This window comes from Momordica charantia (assembly GCF_013281855.1).
Source record: "Momordica charantia cultivar OHB3-1 chromosome 2 unlocalized genomic scaffold, Mcharantia_2.0 BLBB01000002.1, whole genome shotgun sequence".
Classification (NCBI taxonomy): Eukaryota; Viridiplantae; Streptophyta; class Magnoliopsida; order Cucurbitales; family Cucurbitaceae; genus Momordica; species Momordica charantia.
This window is the reverse complement of record NW_028275160.1, coordinates 10,303,848-10,326,874: the sequence shown is the minus strand read 5'-3', so window position 1 is coordinate 10,326,874 and position 23,027 is coordinate 10,303,848. Positions and strand designations below refer to the sequence as shown.

General features: G+C 30.3%; 2 protein-coding genes and 2 non-coding genes across 4 annotated transcripts; 2 read left to right on the top strand and 2 right to left on the bottom strand.

Moving 5' to 3' along the window:
• Positions 1 to 4,426: 4,426 nt before the first annotated feature.
• LOC148212789 (U2 spliceosomal RNA) lies at positions 4,427 to 4,622 on the bottom strand. The gene has a single exon (XR_015789547.1). It is a non-coding gene; the product is annotated as a U2 spliceosomal RNA (small nuclear RNA).
• A 2,400-nt stretch (positions 4,623 to 7,022) lies between these two features.
• LOC148212788 (U2 spliceosomal RNA) lies at positions 7,023 to 7,218 on the bottom strand. The gene has a single exon (XR_015789546.1). It is a non-coding gene; the product is annotated as a U2 spliceosomal RNA (small nuclear RNA).
• A 7,791-nt stretch (positions 7,219 to 15,009) lies between these two features.
• On the top strand, positions 15,010 to 15,882 carry LOC148212787 (protein RALF-like 34). Its single transcript, XM_088120580.1, is given in 2 exon segments — positions 15,010 to 15,396; positions 15,398 to 15,882. Coding segments are annotated over 2 exon segments (393 nt in total). The 5' UTR covers positions 15,010 to 15,111; the 3' UTR covers positions 15,506 to 15,882.
• Positions 15,883 to 18,301: 2,419 nt separating this feature from the next.
• LOC111024763 (SAP domain-containing protein) lies at positions 18,302 to 21,657 on the top strand. The gene is made up of 8 exons (XM_088120690.1): positions 18,302 to 18,649; positions 18,928 to 19,045; positions 19,621 to 19,682; positions 19,772 to 19,823; positions 19,910 to 20,015; positions 20,282 to 20,380; positions 21,138 to 21,255; positions 21,363 to 21,657. The coding sequence occupies exons 1-8, from the start codon at positions 18,424 to 18,426 to the stop codon at positions 21,479 to 21,481; spliced, it is 900 nt and encodes a 299-aa protein (XP_087976816.1). The 5' UTR covers positions 18,302 to 18,423; the 3' UTR covers positions 21,482 to 21,657.
• Positions 21,658 to 23,027: the final 1,370 nt, after the last annotated feature.

Genomic DNA, 23,027 nt, shown 5'->3' with positions numbered 1-23,027 from the left:
GAATATTAATAATAGAAAATTTTTCTTATACTTACGGTACTTCAATTTTGTGGGAGGACTATATATCCAACTTTTCAACTTACACTTCATAGGTTCAATCCTCAACACTATTATATTTTTCCATTTTTAACCAATAAAATATTATAACTTTTATTGCCATTTTTCCCTTTAAATAAATGGTACTTATTAAATTTCTCTCCTCTCCTAAAATAAAATAATAATTATTGGAAAACTATAATTAATGTACTCAATCATCTATATTGCAAATTTTTCCCTTTGAAACAAATATAAATAAGTATTACTTAATAAAATCTTCTGTCCCTAAATTGAGAATAAACACTCTTAAAAACAATAATTTTTTTAAACAAAAAAAAAACCATAATTGACACTTTAATAGTAATTATAGTTTTTACAATTAAAATTTAAATAAATATTTCTTAAATTTCTCTTCTCCTAAATTTCTAATTTACATTTTTGTTTATAGACCTAATTTTAGTTTGGATTATAAGGGCTAACAGCAGAAATAGCCAATAAAAAAGAGAGCATTTTGGAAAATGGTAAAAATATTTTATATGGTAAAAATGGTTAATTTGCTTTCTTTCTTTTTTTCCTTTTTTTCATTTTTGTAAGATCCATAAATTTATTTTAGACAAATTTATCCCTAATATAAAATAATTATACCTATGTTTGATTTGATGCAAACAAATATATATATATATATATGAAGGGAGAGGAAGATTATAAATTTAAAATAAAAAATGAGGATTACAAATTTAAAGTGAAGAGCACCACAGCGAAGGCACTTCAGAAGTACGAGGAATTAAGAGCTCGTTTCGTAATGTTTCTATTTTTTGTTTATATTTCTTCATTTTTCAATAATGAAAAATAAATTACATGACTCCAATATCCATTAATTCAAGTATGATTTTTATATATTTTTTGAAACAAATTGTAAATGAAAATAAAAAAGAAGAAACTTATTTTGATTGTTTCTAAAATTTCTATATGATTTTGAAAATGTTCCAAGAAAAAGGAGAAACAAGAAAGATAGTTAATCGTAAAATGCTTAGATTTCTTAAGAAATTTAGAAACAAGAAACGAGAATGTTTAGGTCCCTTTGATAACGTTACTGTTTCTTGTTTCTTGTTTCTAATTTTATTAAGAAATCTAAACCTTTCACAGACTATTTATGTTTCTTGTTTCTCATTATTTAGAAACAATCTCGAGATTGTATATAAATTTTGGAAACAACGAAAACTTTCTTGTTTCTTGTTCCCATTTCTAATTTGTTCCAACATAAATAAAGATTTTGTTTTATCACTCTTGAATCTATGGATAATGAAGGGTCATGTAATTTTATTTTTCTTGATTAAAAAAAGAAACAGAAATAGGAACGTTACTAAACAGACCGGACCTTAGAGGCTCAAGGGAATAGAATGATTTTATTTTGATTTTGATTACTGTGTGTGGAATTATGGTAGCCTACATAAGGAATTCAGTAATCAAAATCAATGATGGACAGAGAACAAAGTTGAACTTCCTTCCCATGGTTGAACAACAACTAATTCTTTACTTAATTAATTGAACAAATATAACCTATTTAGATGGTAAATATCAATACCATTTCCTGCTGCAGTTAAACGGGTAGAGGCAATTTAAAAAGAAGAAAAAAAAGAATAACTTATTACCCTGTCTCTCATAATTGTTTTTCTTTTTTCTTTTTTACAATATTATATATGTTATAATATATTATATTTTACCTTTTTTAATTTTAAAAAAATGAAATGAGTTTATAACATGATATAATATATGTTGTAGTAAACGGAAAAAAAAACATGATATAATATATTTTTGTCAAAGCTTTTATGTCTTTTAATGTAATTCTGCATTTTAAAGTTTCAAATTCAGAATCCGAAAATACTGAAAAAGACATAGAAATGTTGTTTTCAAAATTTTCACTTTGAGTAAAAAAAAAGTTTCCAAAAACAAATCTGTCAAACATGTATTCACTGATTCATTTGATCTAGTGAATCTGAAGACAATAAACAAAATCCAAAATCCGAATGCATACCAAACATAGCATAAATTTTTAATATTGTGTCTAGTAGGCTTTTCAACTTTAAAAACTGACTTTTAATTTTGTGTCTAATGAATCTTTGGCTATTACACACGATTATAAAATACATGAATCTCTTAAACACGAAATTGAAAACTTATTAGATACCTTTTAAATTAATTTAGGAACATGTTAGACATAAAATTGAAAATTAAATTTGAAGATCTATTAGACATTTTTTTATATATAGTTAATCGATTTATTTGACAAAAAAATTAAAAATTCAGAGATCTATTAGACGTACTATTAGACACTACTTTGAATGCTTAAATACCAAACTTGTAATTGGTTGGATTAATGAGTGATGATTTGGCTAGAGCACAATGGAGTAGGATTTAAAAATATATATATTACAAATTTAAAACTTATTTCAAAAATATTTCACATATCAAACTCATTCAAAAAAACATAAATAAATAATGCGTTTGAAAAATACTCCGCTAATATGTCATCTCTCATACTCCACTTACATGTAAGAGATCACCTATTGTCAATTAAACTAAAGGCAACACGCATCCAAGATCCAGTTGAGCCACTTGGCTTGCCAACGGAAATCGGGCAAAGATGAGCTCACCGAGCCCATTTTGGAGTGCACAGGCTTTAGGGTCGAGCGCACGTGATCAAATCGTACAAGACAACCAACAGGCAGGTTACTGACACCATGCGCTCAAACCGTAATACGCTCAAAGAAATCTTCAATATCATATTTGAGAGTATGTAACCAAATACCAGATCAAAGTAGTTCTTAAAAAGTATTTTTACTTTGTCAAAAATTACTTTTCACTGTTTCAAAAGCTATATCTAAAATCGACAGACGCTAGCAGCCATATCCCACATCAACAGAGAGATTAAAATGTGTTACAAAGAGAACTCAATGATTAGAGCAAATGCTACCGAAAGGATGCTTGTTTTATCTCTAGGGACTGGCTTGCCTAAGCATGAAGAGAACTACAATGCAAATCAAGCCTCAAAATGGGGAATCTTCTGTTGGATTTTTCAGCTCGGTGGTTCTAACCCAATTATTGAATTTTTCTCTGATGCAAGTTCTGATATGGTTGATTTTCATGTTTCCGCCCTTTTCCAATCCTCACATGTCGACCAAAATTATCTTCGAATTCAGGTATCTCTAATACGAAACGTCTCTTATATTACGATATTCATTCACAAAATGATGATAGACAAAGTGTTTTAGGTTTATGATCATTTTAACTATAAGTGGTGTTACAATTTTACATTCGAGTTAACTTTTAATGTGAGTAGTGACCTTCTAGAGTTATAAAAGTGATGCAATTGAACATTATTGTTATAACTCTCGATTAATAGTAATTCCATGGGTTTAATTGCATAATTTAATAAGTTTAAGGGTCTAGTTGCAACTACAACACTAGTTTAGGGGTAGTTTAAGATTTAGGATTTTAATGGTAACAATTTTTATAGTTTAGTAACCTCGTGATTGGAGGTAGGTGTCAATTACCGCTAATCTATGCTTACTTTGACATTCTATAGCTATTTTTATTGAATAAGTCGAAGATACTAAATATTTTAATTTCATTTAAACAGACATGTGATCCACAAAATTGTAAACCAACCCACTTCAAGTAGATCTGACCCCGTAACGACTTCTAAAAGACATTTCTATCATTAATTTTTTTTTTTTTTTTTTTTTTGAAGAAATGGATGATATTATATATGAACAGGATGATACATTAATTGGCGACACTGCATTAGTGGATATAGCGACTCAAGATCATTTACAAAAGCCTGTGAAGATTGGACAAGACCTGCTAAAAAAAACCAGTTTCCAGGGTAAATTTGGAAACAGGAAAATTTGAGATAGTTGAAGGAGAAGGTAGCAATGAGGAAGCTCTCGCCAAATTTGCCAAATTGCTCCACGAAGAACGAAAGAAAAGACTAAGTGCTAATTAAAGTTGACTTTAATTTGTACGTCTCATGTTAAGTATAATCACTAAGAAGCCCAAAAGCCCAAAATCATCTGTGAAAAGCCCAATCAGTTAAAGGTCCCCCACTTACATATATGGGCTTTTAACTCTACTGTGTAATACTATGGATTGAGAAATAAAATGAAGAGGTAACAACAAATATGACCAAATAGGCAATTTAATGGCAAATATAAAAATAAAATAGGAAAATCTCTCTCCCTAAAACTAATTCATCTTCCTTTATTAGACCTAATTGTACTACACGCGTTGGGCCCGACCTCTGTGGAACACACTGGGGTTTGAATTACTTAGAATTGGCCCAAACTAAACTTGGGCTTACACGAGCCGAAACCATTAGGATTGAATATTGGAGGGGTGTGCCAGGCCCAAGCTTTAGTGCAACGCATGGGCTACACTCAAAGGCCCAGGTAGCAAGCTACCGTGGTGGGCCTTCCCCCTAGAAAAATTAATTTAATATCATGTGGGCCGATGGCCCACGTATCAGATATTAAACTGATAAGAACAGATACTACACTTGATCTTAGCCAAAAGGCCGAGAAAGGTATGAAGATTTCTTGGTTACATTTCGGGTTTTATAGCCCTCTTCCGTTGTTCCTTCTGCTGCTCCAACCGATGTGGGATTTCTGACAAACCAAAGGATTTATCTCTCTCTACTAAGTCTTCAAAGGAGGAGGGCACGTTAATCAATTCAATGATTTTTTTAATTAATTCAGTGATAATTGAATGGTTAATTAGTATTTCTTGGTTAATTTAAGATCTCTTTTTAGTATTATAGTATTCCAATGTGATGGATTGGGATTTGATAATTCTACTCCAAGAATATAAGTTTTATTGCATAACATAAATTTGACGTGAATTCTAAAAAAAAAGTTTTGAATGTAGCATAAATGCAACTTTTTTTAGTTTGTTCTATATTACATTTGATTTATTTAGATTGTATTATTTTACCTAAAATTACAAAAAAAAAATGTGTTGGTTTTGAAATTTCATTACTTTTATGTTATTTATATAAATACCTTACTTAAAAATTATGGTCGAGTAGGTGACGTGTCAGTAACTATCCTACATGGTTATAGTTCAGTTTTTGCTGGCATGTACAAACAAAAACTTGTTCCTATGTAGTGTTTGACCATATACACTTTGAGACTGAAGTCAGTAATAAGTTCAAGTTGGATTTAAATGCAAGAGATTATGTACCTTTCTTATATAAATTGTACTCGAGTCAGGAAACCATAAATGACTTGCTTGACAAAGTCTGCTATGGTTTCTCAGAGTCGAGTTGCTGCCTGTTGTTTGTTGTCATCGAAGATTGTCGCAGCTCATTGCTCACAGGGGAGGGTCGTCGCACATACTGTTGTGGACTAGGGAAAGAATAAATTGAGAGGGAGAGAAAGATTTGGATGAAGGTGACTGGCTATGACACAGTAGATGAGAGAGAGAGGAAGCTCGAAAAGTTGGTAAAAATAAAAGAGGAATGTTGCCCCAATATGAAACTTTCAAAAATGTTAGTCAGTTCAGCGATGCATTTTAGAAATGCGTCATTGAAGGTGACTTGTAATGATGTTTTAGCAACGTTTTTCCTTAATATCGTCGAAAGTCTATTTTTTTGGAGCGTGACTTAGTATTATTAAAAAAAATGCGAGAGAGTTTAGATTGAGGGGACATCCAAAACCTAGTCATCCTCCACCTGACTCTATTTTCTATTGATAAACAGCAGAAAGAGAGAGAAAAAAGTCATAAACTAACAGAAGGTTTAGAGTTTTACGCAAATAATATATAATTTTTTTAAGTACAGAAATAGTATAATTAAAATCAAAGTCAAACTGGAATATAATGTAGAACATGTTTTAAAAAATCAATCTTATGTTATATTTCAAACAAAGTAAAGCAAAAAATTGTGACTTTAAAAAATACATATTAAACTTAGGTTGCAATAAAAATTCGATTTAAAATATTATATGAAAATTATTTCACCTGGACCCGCCTGCAAAAAATCTATTATCAGGTACCTTTCAAAAAAATAATAAGAAATAAACAACCAAGGTGGTTTATTCTCCGATCCAAAGCAATGAGGTTAAATTACAAATCTAATTTTTACCGTAACACTTTACGTTAATTGTCATGTATAGAAAAGCAGTCAATGTAGCGTTTTCTCAATTTAGTCCCTATTTATTTAACAAATTACAATTTAAATGTTTTAACATTTTTTTTAAGTATATTCTCATCTCATTTAAAGTTGTCATAGGAGTTCTTTTATGTTTTTAATTGACAAAATTTTAGAAAATGAAAGAAAGCACTATAAGAAGAAAATTTTATATTTCCTCTCCTAGATTAAAAAAAAAGTACAAATTTAGAGTTATATTTCTCTTGATAACTTTTTTTTCTCCTTTATATTTCTCCCAATTATGTAAGCGTCGTGCTTCAGCTTCTTTGAGAATTCTATTAACAAGTATAGTATATTGGCTTTTCTTGACCATTTTGATCATCCTGCGCTAGCACTATTCCGATAGCATTATCATTAAAAGTAAGATATAACTAACGCTCCTTACCTGCTATTAGAGCCACCATGACTGGGGCGTTCGTTAAGGTCTTCTTGACGAGAACCAATTGTTACATACTAAAATATAGACAGAGTGATGGTGCCTCCCCTGGGATAAGACTGACAAAACTTCAAACAAAAGGTTAGATTGTTCAAACGAGATTCTCCTGCTGATTTTAGGATTTTTTTTTTTTCACTAACAAATACAATGACGATTATAGATTTAAACTTAAACAAATGGTTACGAATTCCAAATTTTTAGAAAAAACACAGCTAGATAGCCGTTGGGCGTTCTCTTCCATATGTAACAAATTTCCCCTAGACAGACCTGTCTTGGCAACCGATCCGAACTTTGTACTTTAATGGGCCGCACTGGGCTTCGCCTCTAATTTTGTACTGAAAATTGGAGGGGTGCGCCAGGCCCAGGCAGCAGTGCAACGCTTGGGCGACGCTCGAAGGCCCAGGTAGCAAGCTACCGTGGTGGGCCTTCCCCCTAGAAAAATTAATTTAATATCATGTGGGCCGATGGCCCACGTATCAGATATTAAACTGATAAGAACAGATACTACACTTGATCTTAGCCAAAAGGCCGAGAAAGGTATGAAGATTTATTAGTTACATTTACGCTTTTATAAGATGCTGCCCTTGTTCCTTCAACTGCTCCAACCGATGTGGGATTTTTTGTCCAGTTTTCATAAACCAAAGGCTTTCTCCATTTTTCTTCGTAATCATTCAAGGATAGGGCACTTTAGTTAATTCAATGATAATTGGAAATGAATGGTTCATAGTCTGCTTGCTAAATTTAACTTCTCCATTTTGTCTAGTAAAACAAATATGAGAATGAGGATCCAACATTTGAGAATAAGTAGAGTGCTTAAACTACCATGTTGACTAAAGTTTTTTACTTTTAGTCTATAGTATTGTATGGTAACTGTAGCGGTGAGATTTGAGTAGTTGACTTATAAATATAAATTTAGGAATGAAAAATACTTGGCTCCTTAGGACCCGTTTGATAACATTTTGGTTTTTGATTTTTGATTTTTGGTTTTTCTTGTGTCTGGTTTTTGGGTTTCTGTTTTATGTTTGATATTTTTGATAACCATTTTTGTGTTTTTGTTTTTAAAAAACCAAAAACCAAAACATGTTTGGTAACCTTTTTAGTTTTTAGTTTTTAAAAAGTTAGAAAATTAAAAATACATTAGAGAGAGAAAATTTTATGTAAGGTAGAGATGACAATGGTGTAGGTGTGAGTGACGATGCTCTCCTCCATTCTCGTGTTCGTGAAATTTTTAGTCTCTGTCTCCACCTCGTTCTTGGGTCCGAGAGATGTTCTCCAGAAAAATTATCGGTTTTATAATTGTTTTTAACTATCTTTAGAATTTAAGTATAAAAAAAGTGTAATAAATATATATTAATTATTTAAAAAATGGAATCGGGGACGGGGTCAGGACATGCATTTCCTATTTTCGGCACCCGACCCTATGGAAATTTTTGTCTTCCCTGATACGAGTTTAGAGAGATGTAAATAAACATTTGGAAGATAAATTTTAGAAAGATAAATAAAAAGATTTAGAAAAAAAATAGTGAAAGAAAAGTTAAAGACAAAAAGAGAAAAATTGTAGAGAAAAAAATAAAGTCGAGAGGAAAAGATATGTAAAAGAAAACAAATTATAAAGAAAGAGAAAATTATAGTGGAAATAAATTTAGAGATAATAACAAGATTCAAAATATAAATTTTAGAGAAAATAAATAAATACAAAGATAAAAAAAATTATAGTGAAAGAAAATTGAACCAGAAAATAAAATATAATTTTTAGAGGAAAAAATAAATTACGAAGAGAAATAAAAGTTATAAAAGATGAAATTTTAGAGAGAAAAAAGTTAGGAAAAAATATTAAATTTTTAGAGGGAGAAATGAAATTGATCTATTATGGAAAAAAAACAAAAATACAGAAAAATTTGGAAAGAGACAAATAATAATAAATATTTAAAATATGAAAATTTTAGAGAGAAAAAAATAAAGTTTGTAGAGAGAAATTTAGAAATAAAAAACTTTAGAGTATGAAAAAAAAAATACAGAAAAATTTGGGGAAAGACAAAATAATAATAAATATTTAAAATATGAAAATTTTAGAGAGAAAAAAATAAAGTTTGTAGATAGAAATTTATAAATAAATAAAAAATAGAGTTATAAGTAAATTTTTTTAGAGATCAATGTGAGAAATAAAGAAAAAAGTTGAGTATTAGAAGAAAAAGTCACGATTTTGAAAAACAAAAATCTGTTTTTGAATTTTTTTTTTATTTATCTAGAATTTCAAAATGGTTTTTGAAAAACAAAAAACAAAAAATTCAATTGGTTATCAAACAACCATGTTTTGGAAAGACTAAAAGAGATAATGTCTTGGATCTATTTTGAAAATTTATTTTCACGAGTGTCCAATATTTAAAACTTTTTCTAAATGTCAAATTTACCCTTATTTATGATATTTATATTTATTACAATTAGTCTTTTATTTAAATGCAAAGATTAATATTCTAAATTTGATTTTGTAAACATTAAATTATTGTGGGACCTAAATTAATCATTCTCATAATCCCCTAATTTACTCCTTAATATATTATACTAAAGAATAAAATTTATTACAAAATATACGATTATTTTGATAATCTCCAAATTTATTCCTTGATATATTCTACTAAATAATGAAATTTATTACAAAATATTTTTCATTTCATTACAATGTTCGGTCAAATTTCAATAATATAGTCAATAACATACACTTGTATATGCATATATATATAACACTTTATATATATATATATTTATATTTATATTTATATGAAGATATAAATTATATCCGGCTCCCTTTTCATTTATATGGAAATATAAACTATATCCAGCAATAAACTTAAGTAATAACATACACTTAACAATGGTGATATAAACTATAGTCATTATAACATACACTTATATGGAGATATAACCTATATCTGGCTATAAAGTATATACGACTATATCCGTCCACAATTAACAAACAAAACAAATAACCTACAAACCTTCCGGTCGGTGACTAGACAATGTCGAGATAAACAGAGGGCTCGAATGGTTGACGGGCAGCCGGAGACGAAGGAGAAGTTAGATGGACTGTTTCAGCGACAAAGAAGAACAGAAACGAAGGAATGCAGACAGTGACCGGAGACGAAGGAATGGACGAAAACAGAACGACAGGGGAATAAGAAAAGTCGGAGGAAGGAGATTTCAAATTTTTTCAATAATGTAGGATTTTGGGGATTTGATATTTTTTACTTTTGGAAAGTCTGATTAGGCAAAATTTAAGGGGTTTAAACTGTAACATCTTCCAATAACCAATTTTGGATTTTAAAAATTAATTAATATTGATGTGAGATACAAAAGGATGTATTAGTAAATTGGTTAATAGGTATCATTGTGTTGTTTCATGACAAAAATTAAATTTTATACAATTCAATCCTTTTATATAATTATAGTCTCTAAATAACCCATGAATCTACTGATCTCAAACTAAAAACAAAAAACCAAAATCGAAATGGTTATCAAACGGACCTTTAATAATGAAGATACATTGTTCGGTCCTCGTCACTATTAAATGTGTGACAGACATGAAAAAAGTTTACTTTTTTTTCGAAAATAATGAGTTGTCAATTTTTTAATGGTGGTAAAGACCACATTAGGAGTCAAGTATTTTTCTTTAAGAATTGTCAATCTAATTTAAGCATAATTCAACTAATTAATACATATATCATTGACCAAAATGTTAGGACATCGAATTCTCACTCCATTGAATTTGGAAAGTATATAATTTAACATACAGTAACAGAGATAATAACTTTTAAAAAAATATATACTTCTAAGATGTGTGTATATATAGTTTAGTATATTATTATTTTAATTGTTTCATTGCAATTAGAGATTTTTAGTCATAAAAAATAGAAAAAACAAAATAAACAACGGTAGAGATTTGAACTTCCAGCTTTTAAGAGAGGTTAATAATTTCTTGTATGAGTTTTTTTTTCTTTCAATTTCTTATATGGAAATTTGAATCTCCTACCTTAAAGAAAATATTATAGGTACATTTACCTTTTTTCCCTTGAGGTTGGATATTAAAATCTTCATACACTACATTCATAATTCTTTAAAAAAATTATTTAAAATATACTAAGACTCCATTTAGTAAACATTTTGTTTTTCGTTTTTTGTTTCGAAAAATTAAGTTTATAAACACTATTTTTTTCCTAGAGTTTCTTTATTTTGCTATATATTTTTTTAAAACGTTTTCAAAACTTATCTTAAATTACAAAAACAAAAAAAAAAGAGTTTTTAAATTTTATTTCATTTTTTTAATTTAGCTAAAAAGTCTATTTATTTACTAAGAATCGGAATGAGGATGTTATTTTTTTATTTTTAGAATTAAAATGAGATTTGTTTAATAAAACTATGTGAATACAAATACAAATACAATATATAACAATTACGCTAATACTAATTTCTTATTTCTAGCTAATTAAAAATACTTTAACTATAAATTATGTTAATACTATTTAAAATTAAAACAAAAATAAATTTTGATTTATTTCATTAATAATAAATATTTTTATTATAACAATTTATTTAAATTTTAACAAATAATAAATAATAATAATAAAATTACATGAACTAGTAAAGTTTAATATCTTTTTAATAAAACAAGCATCATTAATATAAAATATTATTAAGTTTTATTGTTATAGTATTTAACAATAATAAAATATGTTTTAACAATTTTATTGATACTAATCAATAATGACACAGTAAAATTAAATAATCGATAAACTAAATAGAATTTTGTAATATTTATAATACAGTTACATCCTTTAATAAAATTGTAGTAATATTTTATTATTAGAAAAATTAATGATAGTAATAATAAATAAATAAATTGTAAAACAATTAATTACAAAATTATACATTTTATTAATAGACAATAGAGACATCAAAAAATTGTTAAACAATTATTAAAAATGTGTGGATCTATAGAATTAAAATTACAATGAAATTGTCAAATATAAAATGAAATTAAAGAGTCCAACCAAATCAATTGATTCTTCCTGTGTCAAATTAACATCAGTAAAGTTTATTCTCATTCCTTGATTTTTATTTTTATTGAAGTAAGTGAAACCTAAATGTAAAGTGTAAGTTAATTAAATGGTAAAAAAATTAACATAATTTTTAAAAATTAAAAACTAAAAATGAAATCGATAATAACTAAACACAAAAGAATAAATAAATAAATAAATAAAACTTGCGTGCAATTGTTTAGAAAGCGCGTCGGGCAAAGTTCATGAATGCGGCGTAGACGCAATTCCATCAGCTTTTCCATATGGTATGAAAATTTCCAAATCATTTGTATTAGAAATTAAATAATTATTTTTAATTAATTAAAAAAAAAAGAAAAGTTTAAAAAAAATACTATTTTTTGAAAAAAAAAACTTATAATAAATAAACAATCGATGAATCAATCATAACTATTTGATTTATCATGATTAATATATTAAAAGAAATTTAACCTATCTAATTGCCGAATCTATAGATAGAATAAATCTAAAGATTTATACGAAATTTGGATTTAGATGCAAATTTGTTATATTAAAAAAATTAACTCTCTAAACCTTGAGTAGCTTGGACAGCTAATTTTATAGATAAATTGAACAGAAAAATACATATGTACATATTTCTGTTGGAGAGATTAGTTTTCTATAACTCTTTATATTAATGCATTTATCCAAAATTAGGGTATAATTTCATAAAATTGAAAGTTTAAAGTTAATTTGGTTAGCTATTGCTCGCTAATTTTGAAATTGTTTCTAAAAAAAATGAGAAATAATAAATATAAAAATGCGAAAACACCTATTTATTCATGGACCTTTTGATTGAGGGTGGGGATTCAAACTCACAATATGTTACGAAAGTACGTGCATTTTTCTAACCTACGAAAGTCATAGTGGTAGAATTTTTTCTTTTTTCTTTTTTTAATCTCGTTGATTTATTCAGTAAAATGCGATTTAAAAAGTCTTGTGGAAGGTAGAAGGTAAACTAGGAAATTTTAAAATATTATATATATATATATATTTATTTATTTATTTATATATATATAATAAACTAAAAAAATTGTAACTAAATGATACACGGCTTAAAATACTTTATGGGCGATATAAATACTCAACCAAGCCCAACCTAAAAGAACTCCATTATCAGGTAGCCCTACAAAAAATTTAAAACGGCAAAATAAAAACAAGGTGAAATCAATGTCAAGAAAAAAAAAGGAAAGGTGAAATTACAAAATTATGCAACATCCTAAGTTATAATAATTATCGTACGGAAATGTGTCGGTAGGTTGGGTTGGATCATTAGAGATGAGAAAATAAATTTAATCAAATCTAGATGCATATGTATTAGAGATAAGAGAGACATACATTACCTGAAAATTTTGGTAACTTGTGAAGGATTGTTCCGTCAAAAAATCGACATGCTCTCCACTTGGAATTAGACTCTTTAATGACAATACAACTTCTTCAACATCAACAAGAAGACTTTACGAAAATATTCTAGATTAGAGGAGAAGCAACGGAGGAAATTGGAAGCAACGGAGGAAATTGGAGTGGTCTCTATGACTCATGTTTGCAGAGAAGGAAATCTTGTAGCATATCCTAGCGAAATGAGCTATGGAAGACCGTCTTTTGGACAAGTGGTGTTAAAATGCCTCCAATTGACGATCTCTTTCATTCAAGTTGACAAAATGTAGTTCTTTTTTTTTTGTTTTATTTTATATTTCATAAAAAAAAATTTGTAAAAATTTAAATTTAGTCTCTATAATGATTTGGTTAAATATTGCAAATCGTTTATAAACTGTATCTTATCCATAAAAAAAATTAATATATTTTATTTGAATTTCTATTTAAATCTCGATGGAGTCATCTAACCTAGTTAGCTAAATAAAAACATTAGTGCATTACCATGTATAAGAAAAATGTGTCAATATTGTAATAACAAGGACAATTGGTCAATATGAGGTTAGCTCAGTTGACACCTGCTTTTAATACAAAGAATCATGAGTTCGAATTTTTCACCTTGTACTGAAAAGATCAAAATCATTTAATCAAATCAACTCAATTAATTAAGACTTGCAAATTAAATTAAAAAATGGTAAATGCTTCCATTTTAAATCTAAACCAAAACAATTAATATGTTTATTATATCTTAAATAAGCTTGATCTATAGACTAATGTCATTTTTCTGTCAAAGTGAGTATAGTTATGCGGTAATTGACATACATCTCAAACGAAGAGATCGTGAGTTTGATCCTTCACCTCCACATGTTGTACTAAAAAAAATAGGAAGACACACAAAGTAAATTATAGAAATTAAAATCCATGGATTTTGTTGGGATTGGTGGAGTCAAAACAATGTCGGAATGAGCTATGGACGAGTCGGAATCGATCCGGGACGCGTCGGGGTCGGAGCAGGAATGAAAACAGGGGAAAGCAGAAGAAGGCAGCGCCGCGGTGGGTGGTGTGGGTGGACTCTTGCGTCAGTAGCGCCTCGATGTTTATAAATACTGATGTTCGGGTTTAGGGTTTTGCAGCCGAAAAAAGGTTATTGTCCAGCCGATTTTGAGCCGTTTTTCAGAGGGTTTCGTGGTCACCTGTATTTTAAAATTTTCAAATATAGTACAAATTTTCACTTATATCATTAGTATATCATATATTCATTTCAGTAGTATATTATATGTATATCACATACATATTGCACAGACACTCATATCAGTAATATATCATATATATATCATATATATATTAGAAGTATATCAGACACTCATATTAATAGTATATCAAATGTATATCACATACATATATCAATAGTCAAATATATTACAAATATATATCATTTTGACAAAGTTGCAATTTTAAAATTAGATCTCCATTTTGTTTAAATGCTATATTTGAAAAAACAAAATGTGATTGTTATTTTTCTAATTTCACCAAAATATTTTTACCATATTTACAACTATTCTACCTATATATGTCAAATCGAAACATTTCTGAAATATTTCTAAAAATTACGAGGATTAATTTCAAACTTTAGTGGAAATTATATATATCAAATGGAAACTTTGCTCTAATTATAGTCATAGAAAGGAAATTAAAATTTTTGGAAACTATGCGGGGACTAAATTGAAACAACATAACTTGATAATTTAACCCACCAAAAAAAAAAGAAAAAGAAAAAGAAAAAAAGAAGTCTCGAGCAACGCGTCGTGAAGAAAGCCCGCACCGCACTGATGAAAACTTACAGCTGTACTCCAATCACGCCCCTCCCCCATCCATCTTCACGTGACCCCTCTCTCTCTCTCTCTCTCTCTCTCTCTCTCTCTTAAACCCACTTCTCTCTCTCTCTCTCTCTGAACCTCCATTCCATTCCCATGGCTTCTCCGCCTCTCTCCACGATTCTCTTCCTCCTCCTCCCCTTCACGATCCTCCTCTTCCTCTCCTCCGCCGGCGCTCACCTCTCCGTTGACACCTCTCTCAAGCTCATGTCCGACGCCCTCGAATGGCCCACCACAACCGCGCTCTTCCACGACGACGCCGCTGATTCCGACGACGACGACGACTCCACCGACGCCGCCGCCGCCCGCAGATCTCTCTTCTGGAGGCGCGTCCGCTACTACATTTCCTACGGCGCCCTCGCCGCCAACCGAATCCCCTGCCCCCCCGCGCTCCGGCCGCCCCTACTACACTCACAACTGCTACAAGGCCAGAGGCCCCGTCAATCCCTACACGCGCGGCTGCTCCGCCATCACGCGCTGCCGCCGCTGATCCCATCCATCTTCCTTCTCTCTGTCTTTACATTTTTCCGATCAGATCTGAGTGTACTCTACTCTACTCTACTCTCCGAGTGAAACGGCGTCGGATTTCGATTTCCAATGTGTGGTCTGTGGACTGTATTGTCGTTTTCCCTTGGGGTTTGTTATCTAGACGACATGTAGTTTCGATCCACTGCACTCCACTGGACTTTTATTTATTTTTTAATATTACTTTTTGATTGTTCCGCAATCTAGTATCGGGATAACGAAAACGGCGTCGTTGAGAGATTATTGGTATTTATTTATTTTAATTATATCATATCATATGTACCTTGATTATGGGAATCAGATTTATATAAAATAAAGATTGTTGTTTTATTACTTATAAAATTATTTTTTGTTAATGACATTTATGATGCTGAAATAACGCGGACTGTCGGCGGGCGGTGGATAATTCGTTTTTTTTTTTGTTGTATTTATTATTTTTATTTTTTTGTGTGTGACAGCGGGAGTGACGGCAAGAGAGAATCCTATAGTTCTCTCCGTTGGATTTGAAATACGATTACTCATATTTATTTTACAAAAATTTTTATGGTCTAAATTTTGTTTTTAAATATATTTTATGTTTATGTTTATTTTTTATTTTTTTTAGTATAAAAGAGTTAGATTCAACTGTTGAACTATACTCGTTCGGATACGTTTATTTTATCTATTGAACTTTAAAGAAAAAATTATTATTATTTTTTGTCTCAACGTGACTTTGAAATTATATATTAACAAGTTTGAAAATTAAAAAATATATATATTTCATTAGTTTAGGAATTAAAATATGTACTTTATAAATTTAAAGATTAGAATGGATTGAAAGTTAAAAAAGTAATTGAACTTTAAAATATTGTTCTCTGGATATTTGATGTTATGAGAATTATATAAAAGGAAAAGTACTATTAGTTGCTTGGACTTAAAAATAGTCGGGTCTTTTTTTTTTTTTTTGAGAGAAACTTAAAAATAGTCGTTTGATGTCCTTCCATGTGATCTAATAATATTCTTGTCAGGTGCAATTTTGTAAAACAATTTTTAAAATAATTCTCCTAGGGCACATGGATATTTATTGTAAGATTTATAATTATGGCAAATGGTTTATTATAATATATGAAATATACTTTTTGTTTTTGTATGATATATTAATGGACAAGAATAAGATCATCTTTGTTATACAAAAAAAAGGACTTTTTCTTTGAATTTGCAGGGAGAGAAAAATAGTTTCACTGCGACTAAAGATTTTGAATTTGAGGTTGCATATCCTTTAATTTACCTGACTATAATATTTTCTTTTTCTCAATAAGCTTATTATTTTAAATATATGATTGAATAAAGTGCTGAAAACTTAATATTACCGTAGGAGATTTACTGGATCTCACGAGGGAAAAATATGAGTATAGGTTGAGTTTGTTTTTAAGTCAAATACTTCCTTTATAAGCGCAAAAAAAAAAAAAAGTTGTTCCCATTCTTGAATAAATACTATTACGGAGTAAGATTTAATTACAAAACAAAGTAAATATTAGACGATTCACGAAGTATTTGATTATCATTCTATCTTGTGACTAAATTTTATTTATTTAATTATAATGTTTTGGAATTTATTAAATTTCATAATCTCAACCTCACGTGAATTAATTTACACCTCTAAAATTTATTGAGTGAATCAATTAAAATCTTAAACTTTACCGATTAAATCAATAATTTTTTTTATTATATTAACATAGTCAACTTATATCTTTTATAATAGAGTTTCTTTTGAAAACACTTAATACACAATTCTCGCACGTGTTAGAAGGAAATGCTAAAATAAAGTGGGTGTTAGCGGCTTTCATCAAAATGGTTGGTTTTTCATCTTCTCTTCTTACTATATTTTTCTTTCGATGGAAGCCACTGCAACCTACTGGATTTAAACATTTACTTCTAATATTTCATTAGGTCTACACATATGAGAATTATGCATTAACGATTTTTAAATCAAAAGTTCAGGATTTTAATTGATGCAATTATTAGTTTATAGTTTTAATTGATTCAACTTCAAAGTTTAAGGTAGAAATTGATATCTATATATTGTTGATGTCAAATTTTTTGGGAAGCGTCACGTAGATCTTCGTATCCTAGCTCTGGCTTACCTGCACGCAGAAATTTAACACCAGTGTGGTGCTCTTGAATGCACTCCGATACTTAAGTTAAAACTCTAGATGAGAGCAAACATGTAGTAAGTAAAGTAGAGAAGTGTATGAAGCAAGTAATCTAAAAAAAAAAGAGTCAAATTGAGGGTGTGTGCTAAATTCTCCCAAGTTGTTGTGTAGACACATGTAGCTTACTTTCATCAACATTTCTCCCCACTTTATATGTGGAAGGAGCGAGAGATTGAAAAAGTGTAGGGGAGATATAGAGGGAAGAAGGTCGTGCTAGTGGGTCGTGTATGGACCATCAACATTCTACATTTCTCCATGCTCTGCAAATGAGGGTGCGACGACGTCCTAGGAGATTCTCTAGAGTGTATCACAGTTCGAGTAGAGTGAGTCAGCATCTTGAGCATAGACTATCACTTGTATGATTTGCCTAGGTGCACTCGACCCTTTAAACGAGTGCGCTCGACCTTCGTTCGATTCTCGTTGATTCGATCCACGTGGCTTGATTAGAGCTTAGACATGTGTTGGTTTAGATTTACCTCATAATATATATGGAAAATAAATTAAAGAAAACTAAAACATTTTATTAATGTCACTCCCCAATCAGTATAATCCTAATCTTTCACACACCATTGGTTATCAACCAAAAAAAACATAATAATTCTTATACCATATTCGATATTCCTACGTTGGTCGGAAATGGCGGAGGGGAGAAGGCGATAAACTTCCCAAATTACGGTTCTTCCGCAACGAAATGACTGACAGGGGAAACAAGCGAAGTTTCATTTGCATCTCATCGTCGTCAGACGACGACGACGACGAGGACGAGGTCTCCTGTGGCGACGACGAAGAGGAATCAGATGAGCAGTATGATGAAGAAGACGATGACGAAGGGGAATCGGAAGAGGAGTACGATAATGAGGGCAGCGACGACGATTGTGACGACGTTCTCTCCGAGCGAGTTATCCGATTTCTAAAAGGTAATGTCAGATCGTTTCTTCTAATTCCTTTAATCAATCGTCATCGTATTAGAATTTGAGTCCACTCCAGAAGCGTCAATTTAGAAAACTGAATCGATGACTGGAACGATGATTTTCGGTCATTATTGGAATCCATCTGTTCAAGTTTGCTAAAGGTTTGTTGATTAATTCGTATGATATTTGATTTCTCAGAGGACGAGTAAAGAATTTGATTTTCAAAGAAGTCATTTATAAGCCTTAATCCATCCTTGCCTGTTTTCTATTGTGCTCTGTCGCAGAGAATAAAAATTTGGATTCATTGACACTTAAAGACTGCAAAGCTTATTTACGGGAGAATGGGTTGAGAATAGCAGGGACTAAATCCGTCTGTATTCAAAGAATCAGGGAGCATTGGAGGTACGTGGATTCATAATCTTGAGAGTCTGAGACTCAAGATCAAGATCGCCAATATTGCGTCTATCTATATCTAGTGCGGTTGCTGAAATATTTGAAATTGTTAGTACTTGTTCATGTTGGTAATCTGCCAGATAATCATCTATGTTGGTTTATTAACCTCTATGGAACTCTTTTTATATATTGAAATGTCCCAGTCAATGTTGGTCGATATCCTTTATAATCCTCTAGACTACAGTAGATGGAAAATTGAAGATTTTTGAGATAAATGGTATGTTGAGAAATTTTCACATCCATTTATGGATTGTTTCTCTTTCCTTGCCCCTTGAAGGTTTTTGAAATCTATAACTTCAAGTTATGCATTCAAAGCATATCAAATTGAAAGGAAGCAACATAATTTGAGCTTGTGCCTTTTTTTTCCCCTCCCCTTTCAGTACTTAGTTTACATTTATTACCCACAAAGTTCTTGTTTAATTGATCGTAATGCTATGAATTCGTTCTTGCTATTTTCTTTTTGGGTCTCTGCAAAGTTGCATTATTATGTAAAACTTCTTTGCTTGTTAATTTTTTCTTCTCAGGATGAAAGATGAAAATGGTGAAGCACAGTATCCAAGGTCATCCTTTGTTGTCAATTGCACTGGTAATCTCTTTGTTCATTTGTCATAGCATTTTCACTCTTCTTTGGTCCCTTTACTGGGTATAATCATTCAAGTGAAACATTAAATGCAGGTGATGTTTGTAGGGGAGATGTTGTTTTGTTCACTCAGAAAGTTTATGCAAAGTACCCAAACAACTTACCCTTCCACCACTATTCTTGTGTGCGATATTTTTGACCAGATTCCTAATTCTTGTAAATTTTTTTAATAGGTTTGATAAAGTAACTAGGCATGGAGGGCTTATAGGAAAGAGAACTGTAGCAGGGAGAGTAGTTAAGGAGAGCTATGGTGCAACCAAACAGCAGCATACTTTTACAGTAAGGTTGCTTTATCTGGTCTAGTAATTCTTTTTCTCGTCGATATTTCTACTTCCAATTGGTTATGAATTTTCAGCCACATTTTTTTTTAAATTGGATAATTTATTTATATATAACATTCACCACAATGATTTAAGTGGTAGCAATGAGTAACAAATGAACTCATGCATTTTGCCTTTCTTTGTTCCTTTGCTTTTCTATTCATTACATATATATTTTCTTTTGTGACTAATGTTTTCCTGTTACTTGGGATTGTACTGTGCTAGGTCGAAGTTTTATGGAGCAGGGGAGTTAGGAAATTACCCCCACTTTATCCTCTGCTCGTGAAGGGTCGAAATCTATATAAACTAAGAACTTTTAGACAGGTAAGTTCTCATTGTATTTAAAATCATTTTCATACAAAGCATGTGGGATAGGAGGATTTGACCCATGGATGAAAACTTTAATTCAAATTGATTTTGTCAACTGTGCCATTGTTGAAGTGTATGTAACTATGAAATTAGTAACAATGTTACTGTGTCTTACATTCTCAAATCTCAAGTATGGAATGAGTGAGTGTTCCAACATTTCCAAATTTATATGAAAGGGCTAGCTCTACAAACATGAAATCATTAAAGTTAGTATTAGTCAGGTCTGGTTGATAAACGACAAATGTGACCTAATGAAGTTTGCAGGTGAGTTTCATATCCAATTAGATACATTTCATTGGATTTTGGTGGAATTTATTGAGATATCAAGTAATTTAGTTCTTAAACTTTTAGGCTTGTGTCTAATAGATCCCTGAAATTTAAAATCATTGAATAGGTTCCTGAAATTTTGTGGGGGAGGAAAGGGGGTCGTACACAAAAGTGAAAGTTTAAGGATCTCTCGGAAAATTTTATAAGTTTTGGACAGCTTAAAAGTTTAGAAATCTATTAGACACAAAATTTAAGTTTAGGATTTAGAAGACATTTTTTTAAACTTCAGAGACCTAAACGCAAACTTAAAACTGTTGGGACTACCTTTGTAATTTAACCTATATCGTTTTAGCCATGAGGTTTGATGAAGAACTTGTGCTTGCTTCTCTTCCCTATTTTAGGTCTCACCTATTTTATGTGTATGTTCTGCTCCCCCTCTCTTTAGCTTTGGAATGATGAAGCAGAAAGACTTCAAGTTCTTGCCGAAAAGCACAAAAGAGGTGCGGCTGCTCGGAGTTTACGAGCAATGCGGACAAGGAAAATAAATTTTCTTCAAACAGAAGGTAAAGTTTCCACCCCCACCCCCACCCCCCATATAAAGAAAATAAGCTTGCTTTAATGGAAGAAGAGAAGATTGAATGTTACCATCTTTTTCCCTTGTAACTATTAGGAGGTGTAAAAAATCAAAGACATTTCCATCCTGCAAGACAAACCTTGAACAGTAAAGAGAGCAGCAAGAGGATGCAGTCAAAGGGCAAGAACAAGGTTCTACGTAGACATCCAACATAGGTCCCTATTCTTTCATTCAGAAATTTCTTCTCACTTCATGATTGCGCTAAACAAATAATAATATTTTTTTATTTTTTTTTTTTTATTTTTACTTCGATTAGAAATTAGGAGAATTTAAGCTGCAACAACCCATAATAAGAGTTACTAACATAAACATAACTGAACTGATTAAGACATATATTCTTTGCCAAGAGGTTTAAAGTTCAAACTAAAAATAGAGATATTGGTGTTGGTATTTGATCCTAAAAATGTTCACCCATATAGAAAGTATACAAAGAGTCACCTTTGAAAGTCAAATCATTAGCCTATTACCAAGTTCATTCGCTTATATTTTGATTTCATTAGTAATTAAATAAGGTTCTAATGAATTTAATTAAATGTGTAATTGTCTTAAAAATCTATAATTTTTTAGATTTGAGTTGAAGTTATTATTTTAAGTAGTAATTTTTTTTGAAAGAACTGTAAAAGCTAAAAATAATAATTGGTATTAATGAAATATAACAAAAGATTACTTTTAATTTTATATAGTTTAATAATAATGAAGTGAATATTTGGCTAAAATTTGGGAGGACAAAGATCTCAATTGTTAAGTCATATTTTCACGTGTTTTTTCTTTTCAATTCTTATTTATAATGATATACGTCAAGTCTTTGATAGGATCAAATAATTAGAATAATATTTAAATACACAAGATAGATGAACTACAATAACTACCAAGTAATTCGAGATATTTGAACCATTCCCTCTCTTGAGTATTCGTACTCGAGTCTAAACCATGCTAAACAATTGCCTCCTAAACCTTTTCCACTAACTCTATTTATAACAAATTCTCCTTACAACTTCCTTAGCTAGTTACTAATATGCCCTTAATACTCTAGTAATATCCCTAATACCAATCCTATTAGTCTTTATGGGTACATCTTGCCCGTAGCAATTTGAAATGATCTCATGACATTCTAGCTAAACTTTTTTCTTTTGTTTTTTTGACTTCTAATAAAAGTGAAGTGGGGATTCAACCTTCAACCTTTGAAAATATAATAGTTGCTATATCCATTACTATGCTCGAATTGGTAAATATTCATCGTTTGAGTAGCCAGGCAAAGATACTTTTTTTCTCAAGAGCTCCTAGGTTTAGAAACAATGCCTGTTATTAACCTCATGTCAAGGAAAGTCTATTAGCTCTCATCTTTGTCTAAAACTTTGATGTTGACAACTCAAATAGGAAGTTGATCACTGAACAGACTTGGCTCATGACTTTATTTTCGATAATTCTGGCTTACCAAAATTATTATACAATAGTTTTATATTTTCTTTTTATCATGATTCCTCTATTATGCAAATGATCTTATTTGATAAGGAATTCGGCTTTCACGAGATTATCCAACAACAATCAGAAAGGGGTGTAGAATCATTTAAGGTATGCATTTTCAATTGATGACAAATGTGTTATTGTTTCTCTCTTTAACCATCAAACACTTGATTTTAGGATTATAGATGCTCTAGTAAGCATCATAACGATGCTAGTAGAGCCTTAAGATATCTTTTT